Source organism: Dioscorea cayenensis, chromosome 19, assembly GCF_009730915.1.
Source record: "Dioscorea cayenensis subsp. rotundata cultivar TDr96_F1 chromosome 19, TDr96_F1_v2_PseudoChromosome.rev07_lg8_w22 25.fasta, whole genome shotgun sequence".
Taxonomy (NCBI): Eukaryota; Viridiplantae; Streptophyta; class Magnoliopsida; order Dioscoreales; family Dioscoreaceae; genus Dioscorea; species Dioscorea cayenensis.
Genome location: NC_052489.1, coordinates 1,742,864 through 1,753,646, shown reverse-complemented (window position 1 = coordinate 1,753,646; position 10,783 = coordinate 1,742,864). Strand labels below are relative to the sequence as shown.

Genomic DNA, 10,783 nt, shown 5'->3' with positions numbered 1-10,783 from the left:
GGTGTCATTAGTATATCTTGATATTGTCTACCATTATGTGAGGCCCCATCCACCACTAATGAAATTTGTAGCCTTTTTATGTACTTAATTGTTTATTATATTATTGTTTTGTTTGTGTATCCTTTATCATCATATTTATCCACTTTTATAATAAAAAAAATTGTGAAAAAAAGGAGTCACTCATGCGAGGTAGAATTCTCAAAATGTTAGTCTGGGCCGAGCCCAACACTAGCTTTCGCATGTCCGTATCTCTCTCTCTCTCTCTCTATATATATATATATATGTATATAATAGAATACCAAATAATATTTTTTTATGCAATTAGAAGTGTAATTATATATACACTTATAAGGCTGAAGCCAATTGTTCATGGTTAGCAGCCGACCCAATCAAAACCCACTAAAATCATTCGTATATGTTATTAATTTAGTTTACACATTGAAACTCAAACTCAAATATTAAGGGTTGGAATGCTAGCTTATCTAGGTTTTTAAATATATAAATACATATTAGAACTAATATAAAGTTCAAGAATGAAATAATCAATGGACTGTAATTTAGCCCGGTGTTAGCAATTCTTTTTCTATTTTTTTGAAAGAGCTGAAACGTCAGTTGATAAGTAAATTAATCCTTGTTCAATTTGTCTTAGGCCACTATGAGATCACTTCTGATTTTTATTAATATCCTTCCCTTTCATTCTTCTTTATATTTCCCCAATTCTTGCAGGTTTTTGGGGGTAAGAAAGAGGATTCCATTTGCAGATCATTTTTAAGCAAACCAACCAACTCCTCTTCAACTTCCAAACAGTAATTAACCAAATTTATTAGTAATGTTTTACGTCAAATTTTATCAAAACAGTCACTGCTGCAATAACCGAAGAGTAAGATATTTGACCTTTACGTGAAAAATCAAAAATTTGATTTTCTTTCAATACATACAAAAATAAACTAATAAAAAATACATAAAAAATTTGTCCACGTTGTCTTAAAAAGAACAAAACTTAGGAAAGCACATCCAAACACCAAAATCCATCGAAGCTCAAACATAAATACCAGCTATTTTGAATGAGATAGCTCTCCTTCCTTGCAGTGCTGTTAGGAAGCAAATTCATGTTTTTAGTATATATCCTGTTTAACTTAAAAATCATTAGTCATATATAAACATTTTAGCATATATATCTTCATGTCAATCCTCATCCTCTAGTCTGTGAAGATCACGTTGCATCTCTCCTTCCAAATTTCCTTACTATTAGCATTTGATTGGTAATGAAAATGATAAGCTAAAGATAAATATATAGGACCATAAAGGATGGGTCCATTAAATGGGACCTTTTGTCCACAAGACAACAATTTTTTCCATGATGCAATTTAATGATGTTGCAAATGATAATATGGTTGAAACTTGAAAGCAAATTGTGTTTGTTGTTTTTTGTGTCGGAGAAATGACATATATATCCACCCACACAAAGTCTCTTGTGTCAAAGTCTTATCATTTGATCATATATAAGCTCATTAATATTATTGTCTTTCTGGCTAAGGTTTGCAAGTCCTTTAAGATAATATGATTACATTAACTTGGATACATTTCTCCTACCATCACCATTGATCTTTTGTTGATTGGCTCTTTGAAATTTTCTCCGCTTTTTTAAGTTTTGAGTTTAAAATTATGGAAAAAGATGAGGGTTTAGGAATGACCTTTTCACTTTATCATCATGACAATTTAGATTTAAGATGTGTGAAATTATTAGTTTTAAAATATTTTGAGTTGTGCGAGGAATATATGTGTCCTGAAATTTATTATAATATTGGTGAAAATAAAAAAAATGTTTATAATGTCAAAAAAGGGTTCCAATACTATTCTCATACTGTAATAAATATTGTACATTACATCCGGGTTCCAGTACTGTTTATATTCATAAAAAAAGGGCGATTATCGTCTATTATTCAAAAAAAAAGTTTTTAAAAAAGTCAATCATCTGGATAGCCCAATGGTTGGACATCAAAGTGTAAGGGGGAGGTCATGGGTTCAAATCTCCCCACCAAGATCTGTTCTCCCGTCGTCATACAATGCTCACCCCGGGATCCCTATACTATTTTCATACTGCATATATCGACATCCGGGTTCCCAAGATCTTGCTTTATATTCATAAAAAGTGACATTGTCGTCTATTATTCACTAATAACACTAATAATAATAATAATAATAATCATAATCATAATAATAATAACAACAACTAAACATTTATAATTGCTCTTAACGAGGGTTTCAATCTTTTTATCAATTCCACTAAATTTTGGTTTTAGTTTAAAATATTCAATAAGTTTTCTATATTCATTTTTACTCTATTTTAGACAATTTTGTTTGATATAATTGAAACTTTATTGTTTTTTCCTTCAAAAATATATTTATGCCTCTATTTTAAATAATTAACATATCAAAATATAATAGAAATAATTTATAGTTTCATCATATGAAGACATGGGTCACATGATATACATATAATTATATAAATTCAACTAAATTTAAGTAATTCTGAACAACGTAACAAATAAAAAACATGAATTTAATATTAAACTTTGAACATAAATTTAATAGTTAAAAAAATGAGATTCTAAAATAGATTAAGTTAATAGTAAGCTTCCAACATGTGAAAATAATAAATATAAATTACCTCTTAAAAACTTTACTTGCAACTCTTTATTTAATAAATTGAGACCCAAGTTTTCAGTTTATAATTATATGATTTATTTATCAAGTGATGCCAATGTGTTAAAAATCTATATCAATATATAATTATAGGATTTATTTATCAAGTGAATTTATAATTTTGAAGTTCTTACCTCCATCATGTTTTTGTTATTTAAATGATGAGTACGAAAATAAGATATAGTATTAAACAAATTTGTCCATAAAATTATCAAAAATCTTTATTGTTAAAAAATATTTGAAAATATCACATATATATCCTAAAGAAAAAGTAATCATATTTAATTGAATTTGTTAGAACCAGGGGGGATTTGAAGTTATGACTTTCAGCATAGGACTCCTTTGCCTAGTGTTTAGGGTTGGGCTATGTCAACATTGGTTACTTTAGTTGAAAGCATTGTTATCAGCATCAGACCAGACCTTCGGTTTGACATACTAAACTGGTGAGTTGGTCATGGAATTGGTCCAATTTTATAATTAACCCAGAGTTACAATTGACCTAGGATGAACCGTATTAAACAGTCAGTTTAATTAATAACCCGTTGAGCCGCCCTGTTTTTAATAAACTGGCCCTTAAAATAACATTATTGCCTTTAATAAATTTTTTGTATATGAAAAATACTAGGATTTTAAATGTCATTTTAAATTAAAAATCAGTTGTCAATTTGTCATTGCTCATGAGGTTGTGTATAGAATGGATCATGGATGTGTTGATATTAATTATGTGGACTTTTAATAATATTATTTTTTTATTAATTTTAATTTTTGTATGTTAAAACTTCAAATGTCTTGTAACATGTTTTAAATTTGTTTTTTTTTTTTGAAATAAATGTGGATAAACCACAACTTTTTATTTTAAATTTGTTTGTAAATTATTAGTTATTTATCTTTTTTTTCATTTACTTTTCAGACATTAAGTTATTTAACATAATATTTTATTATTTATCATATAATATGATAATTTATTATTAATATTTATATTGATTTGGTGGTTGAATTGGTGCACCAGTGATCTGGGACCTTGAACGGTTTAATGTCTTGTCTGATTTTGATAACATTGGTTGAAAGAATTATTTATGGGTGCTTAGTAAATAAATGAGGGGGAGGCATAAAATGATATTTCCATCATTTTTCTATTTAAATGATGTGGATAGTGTATGAAAATGAGATATAATATTAACATAATTTGTCCATAATTTTATCAAAAATATGTACTATTGTTAAAAAAATATTTGAAAAATATTATATATATATATATATATATATATATATATATCCACAAAGAAAGAGTACTCATATTTAATTGAATTTGTCTAATAAGCACAAGTAGCAACTTGATTGAATGAAGGTAATGGAGATGGCATTACTTATTATTATTATTATTATTATTATTACTGTTGTTGTTGTATAATTTTTAAAAAAATTGCTTGCATGGCCCATAAAAAGTTGTATTTGTGCGTAAATTGGCATAAATAATACAATTACATACTAGCTTAATCTTTCAAGATTTGTGAAGGGTTCCAGGGTAAATACATTATTTATAAAGATTTATACATGACTTATAACTTTCGCTAATATATATATAAATGTTTGAATTTGTTGCAGCTTCAGTATTTTAATTTGAGACTTTTGAGATTATGAAAAGTCCCACTTCTTCCAAAGTTATTTTTGATAAATAAACATCATAAAATTTATTGCGGTGATTCACTTCTAAATTTAATAGTTCGTTTATCTAAAATAAATATTCTTTAGAGGTGTGGTTTATGGATGGATAATCAAAAAATGTTAAAAGAAAAAAAAAGTTGGTACATAAATTGAAAATACATCGTACGTAGTTTTTAAATTTTTTATTTTTTGAGTCTTGTAAATTTTTTAATATGTATATATATAACATAACATAACATATCACTTACATATGTGGGAAAAATTTATGAAGTAAAACATACAATTTAGCCTGAGTTGGTCAAGCTAGTCATGATTCATGGGTTTGAGTTTTAATCTGTATATATATTATAAAAATATCTATTAGATTTTTTTAGATTTATAGTAATATATAATATCTATATATGTATATATCTATATATAGTATATATATATATGTATATATTATATATATATATATATATATTTGCCCTACTGCCCTTGGTTTACATCCGCCACTGGTCTACGCAAACCAAGAGATGGAACAGAACAAGAAATAAAATATTATTGTTAAAATGATATTTTTAATCATTATATTTACCTATTCCAAAATATTGATTCTATCCAATGTGATATATGTGTGTGTGTATATATATATTAAAAAATACAGAGTTCAAAGTAAGACTTTGAACACTTGAAACATGGAAGTTAAAAATTGTTTGGAAAAAATTTAAAAGCAATGAAATTCAAACATTGAGGTTTAATTTTCACATCAACTAAATAATTCTCAGACAAAGAAAAAAATATTATCAAATGATTTTGGTGTTAAATTTTATATTTTCAAAACGATATTAAAAATGAAATAAAAATATATTTATTTATTACCGGAGCCACAACTATATTAAGTTTTTTTTTTTACTTCAAGCCCGATAGATAAAGTTTGACATTCGGTTTCAGTGGTTTGTATAAATAATCTATTCAGATATTTTTTTCTTCAAAATTTATAGTGATTTTTAGTTCTAAAACAACTCTCATGGTTTAGTATTATTTATCTATGTCTTGCGTGATGTAACATAATGTTTTCTCTTAATTTATGTAAATTTTTAAAAAATATATATATTTTTAAAAATAGTTAATTAAAATTAATTAATTAATTTTTCATTGAATTAATTTGATTAGATTTTTAGTACATCTATTTTCTACAGTAATTACTTTGATTTTCTGAAGACTAGTTCCATTATGTTTTTTCTTTGATTCTCCAAAGAAGAGATTTTTCTTAACTCAAGGTTTATGTAGTCTGAGTTAGGATGTCAGTATGTTATTTATTTTCAGATTTTTCTTGTTCGCGACCTTTTCTACTGTACTCCTCTGCTCTCTTCTTTTTTAATAAATTGGTGGTTTATCCATTTTATTCAAAAAAAAAAAATGTAGTCTGAGTTAGTGTTATATTTTTATTGTTTCCACTCCTAGTGGATCCTTGCAGTATGTTTATATGTTACTATTTTTCCTATGTAACGTTGTTGGCTTCTCTTTTCCTATTTTAATAAAATTATAATTTATTCAATTTAAAAAAAATAAATAAATAAAAACTCGAAATCAGAATCTTAAAGCATGGTTGCTTATCACACCTTAGAATTGTTATCCTTTCACTATCATGCGTTCATCCAACGTGCAACTTGATCAAGAGAATGACAAGAAATCTTCAAATAATTGCTCAACAAAAACAATTCCAATGTTAATGTTACTATCAAAAGACAGTATGTTTCATTCCGTAGCTTTAATACTTGTCATCTTTATTCCATAGATCACATTAATATTCCATTAAAAATTAAGAGGGTGAAGACTTGAGAGAAAACCCATAAAAACAAGTTATTGAAAAATGTGCTTTATTTTGTTGTTTTGATTGTCTTGTTTTGCTTGTAATGTTTCTTATTATAATAACAATAAATTGATTAAAAAAATTAAAGAAAATGAGAATGCAACTACGTGTGGACCTTTTCTTTTTTGGCTTAACACGGCAAATGGAAAACATTAACATAGAATTTGGAAGGTTCTTTCCTTTTTAGTCATTATAATATTTTGAATAACAAAAATCTTTTCATTATTAAAATTCAACTTTGGAGAAATAAATAACAAGTTTGATGAACTTTCCTTTTTATGCTTTTATGATACCATATGTACATCTTGGAATAAAAGGAAATTGCATATCAATTGCAAGAGTCCAATTTACTATATAATAATATCATTTAATAATTATTAAAAATATAGTAAAAATGTGTACAAATGGGTTGACTATTGGGGTAGTAATTTTTATGTTTGTGCATATCTTTAACATATGATTTGTCCACACAAATGTATGTAAAATTTTTTAATTTTTTTTTATCGAGTTTGAAGATTTTTATCTAGTAATATAAACAAACCACTCAATTCAATTCTTGACCTATATGATGATTTAGATTTTTTTATACATATATCTAGTTGTATAAAATTTGAACATTTTTTTATATGTAATTTCAAGAATCTCATTAACTTCATAATATTATTTATTTATTTATAGCAATCTGGATAAATCGCTTAGTCTAGATGCGTAGAAGTCGAATGTACTCTTTTTGTGAAAAATAGATAAATAGCATTCATTAAAAAGAGGTGTATTATTACGAAATGTCTTACTGCATTTCGATCATTGTAATAATAGTATGATATAATTTAATAATTTATATAAAAATAAGCGGAATATATATATACTATTAAGTTAGAATCATTAATTATATATAATTATTATATGTTATTTAAATTTGGTAGAAAAAGTATGTTAATAAAAAAAATAACGGTGAGTTTATATATGAGGCCCTTAATTTAGAAATTTTAAGACTAGTTTTGGTTTTTTAGCCTTTGCATTCCTATGATAACATGTCATATCTAAGGCCTAGTCAGACTTCCAAATGAGAAATCACTCCAAAGGAAACACATGGCAGGCAAAGAACAAGAATAGGACCATCCAACAAACATATCTTCTTCATCTGTTACCATTAACGCTAACAGCCTCCAATGGAGTTCCTCAAGCAACAAGGACATTCACCAAGAACCAAGTTAGCTCTCATGTTCTTTTCCCACCTTTCCTTCTTCTTCTTCTTATTTAAACCAAACCTTAATCCCACACTCACACCCTTTAATGATAATTATTAATTATTCTTTTACAGGTGGTAAGTCTTGTCTTAATGGCAGGATTCAATGAAGTAATGAAAAAAGTCTTTGCTTCAAACTGAGACAAGGAGTGGTTGGATTGATACTATGGATTGGAGAAGAGTTTCCATGTATAATTCTCATTTGTATTTGGTGATGAAAGAGTCTCTTGATGTATTCCTTTACAGGGTGATGACTTCTCTCTGGTTTCACTTCACTGCTTCTATCATCTTCCTCTTTGGTTTCATTGCCAAGCATCTTTTCAGGTGATTTGAATTGATTTCTCTGTTTTCATTCAGTCTTTGCTTTCTGGTCTTTTACATCTTATTCCTTTTTTTTTTTAATTTGCTGTTGTAGGATAAACAGAGAGAATGTTTCTCAAGTTTCTGAGATCAAAGAATCAAAGGAAGAAAAAGAAGAAGAAGAAAAGGAAGAAGAACAGCAAGTTTCAGACTTTTGTTTTAAGTTTGAGTATCAAGTTTCTGAGGATGAGAAGGAAAACAAGTCCTCATCAGTGATCACAGAGATTAACAAGTATCAGTTTTTATCTGAAAATGATTTCAGTGGTTTCTTTGAAGAACCAGAAGTGAAGACAATTTTTCATGTTCAAGAATCTTCAGCAGTGGATGATGATCTTCAGCAGCAGACAGTGGAAGCTGTTCTTGAGGAATTGAAATTGAACTTCAATTCAAAGGAATTGTTAGAGGATGCATTGTGTTTCAAGAAGCCAAAGAAATGTAATTCTGAGACAAGTCTTTGCTCAGATGGAACTAAGTTTATATCAGAAGAGTTTTCCGGTTTTGATTCGGATTCTGAATCAAGTACTAGTGATGGTTATTCTGTGAAGAACTTGGTTGTGGATTCAGACAGTGATGGATTTCTATCAGAGAGAGATTTTGGAGGAGATTCTGATGTTGAGAAAGAAGAATTCAAGGAGTACGATGATTCGGCATTGAATAAAGCGATGTCTTTACAGTTCTCACACAGTTTCGATTCAGAGATTTTTCGTATTGGCATCGATAATGGTATAGGTGGCAGAAGTTCATGTTCCTCGAGCAAGACACCTCCAAGTGATCATTCAGTTCATTCAGAGGAACTTTGGTCTGATGATGAATCTTGTGACCATTTTATTGAGTTAAAACAATTGAAAGGATTAAAGTTCATTGCTAGTCCTGATGATGAACTGTTTTCGCTCAAAAACGAAGAGAATTCCATGAAAGACGATGCCCCCCGGGAAACAGAACAAGACAAAAGCAATGATAATGAAGAGAAAAAGGCCGAAGAAATCAATCCAAAAAACTTGGATGATGAAGAGTTTGATGAGCTTGAGTCACTTTGGGAACACCAGGATTTGATAGAGCAATTGAGAATGGAGCTGAGAAAAGCAAGAGCAACTGGATTGCCAACAATCTTAGAAGAATCTGAAAGCCCGAAAACAATTGAAGTTCCAAAGCCATTGAAGATTGACGGGAAGTTCCTTCGAGAAGATCCAATAGATGAGCTGCACAAATTCTACAAAAGTTATCGAGAACGAATGCGGAAATTTGATATACTGAATTACCAAAAGATGTATGCAATAGGTGAGAAAAAAATTATGACCATGTATGTTATGGCATTTACATTTTATAATGTATCACCAAACAAAATGTGATACTTTTAAATTTCTGAATCAGGATTTCTACAATTGAAGGATCCTTTGCAGTCCTTGGCTTCTCAAGCAAAGACATCCATTGTGTTCCAAAACTTATGGCCATTTCGGCATCGAAAATGCGGGGATGATTTGTCAAAGAAATTCATCAAAGATTTGCAGAGTGATTTGGAGACGGTTTATGTCGGACAGACGTGTCTTTCATGGGAATTTCTTCGATGGGAGTATGAAAAAGCTCGAGAGCTGCCGGAATCTGATCCTCATTGGAGCCATCAGTATAACCAAGTTGCTGGTGAATTCCAACAGTTCCAAGTTCTCATCCATAGGTTCCTAGAAAATGAATCCTTCCAAGGTCCTAGACTATCAAATTATGTGAAAAACCGATGTATTCTCCGAAATCTTCTTCAAGTACCAGTCATCAGAGGTAAGTTATAATGCAGATTAAAAAAAAAAAATGTTTCAATTGATTTCGGTTACTGATATTTCTTGGTGATACTGCAGAGGATTGCAAGAATGACAAAATTGAAGAACAGAAAAAAGGAAGTTATGCAATTACTAGTGAATTGCTTGAAGAAATCATGGAGGAGTCCATTAGAGTCTTATGGGAATTCATCAAAGCTGACAAGGATGAAACTCCAGTGATTTTAAAAAGTCTAATTGGATCTCAAGTTGAACTTCAAGACCCATCAGACTATGAGACATTGGTCACTGCTCAAAAAATTCTTCAAAAAGTAAGCATTTCAAACAAATTAAACTACAATTAATCATTAATCAAAATTTTCTTTTCCTTTTTATGATGTTGTTCCTGTGGTGTTTGTTTACAGAAAGAGAAGAAGCTGAAGGACATTTTGAGAACTGGTAATTGTCTTGTTAAGAAGTTCAAAAAAGCAAGAGAAGATAGATCAAATCAAGAGCTGTTTTTCTCACAAATTGACATGAAATTGGTGGCAAGAGTACTGAAAATGTCAAGACTGACAAGTGATCAGTTAGTTTGGTGTCATAAGAAGCTAAGCAAAATCACTTTTTCAGAGAGAACAATTCACAGAGAACCAGCATTTTTGCTCTTCCCCTGTTGATGCTTCACTTTCTATGTACATGCACAAGAGACTAGTTTGTAGTTATTTTTATTTTTTCCATTTTAGACCTCTGACTATTTTGTAAGAGTTTAATTTTTATTTTAATGCCAGTATATAAATAGTGATTTTTATGTTTTCATTTTATTTTTGAGAAAGTAGCTTGTAAACCTTCTATAATATATATATATATATATAACCTTTGATTTATTTTTCTCTTTGATTCTTCATCTAGAATTTATAAGTTTTTTTAACAATGTGGACGAGCCATATGTCTAGAGGGAGTACATATTTTTTTAATTATAACCCTCATCTTAAAGCAATGGTGAGTCATAATCTCACTCGTAGTGTGTGTGTGAGAGTGAGGGAATAACAAAAATTTGAGAGGTATATAAATAAATATAGTTTTTCATATGACATATTATACAAGTAGAACATTTTTTTTTTTTTGACACTCGCAGAGTGAATGACAAAAAGAAAGCCATCGACTAGCTGAAATAAGGAAACCAGTTTTCTAGCCCAACACCTCCCA

At 28.9% G+C, this 10,783-nt stretch overlaps 1 protein-coding gene across 1 annotated transcript; it reads left to right on the top strand.

Annotated features, from left to right (window-relative positions):
• Positions 1 to 7,293: 7,293 nt before the first annotated feature.
• On the top strand, positions 7,294 to 10,393 carry LOC120283952. The gene is made up of 6 exons (XM_039290773.1): positions 7,294 to 7,436; positions 7,548 to 7,796; positions 7,888 to 9,110; positions 9,204 to 9,602; positions 9,680 to 9,909; positions 10,003 to 10,393. The coding sequence occupies exons 2-6, from the start codon at positions 7,639 to 7,641 to the stop codon at positions 10,252 to 10,254; spliced, it is 2,262 nt and encodes a 753-aa protein (XP_039146707.1). The 5' UTR covers positions 7,294 to 7,436; positions 7,548 to 7,638; the 3' UTR covers positions 10,255 to 10,393.
• The last annotated feature ends 390 nt before the right edge of the window (positions 10,394 to 10,783 follow it).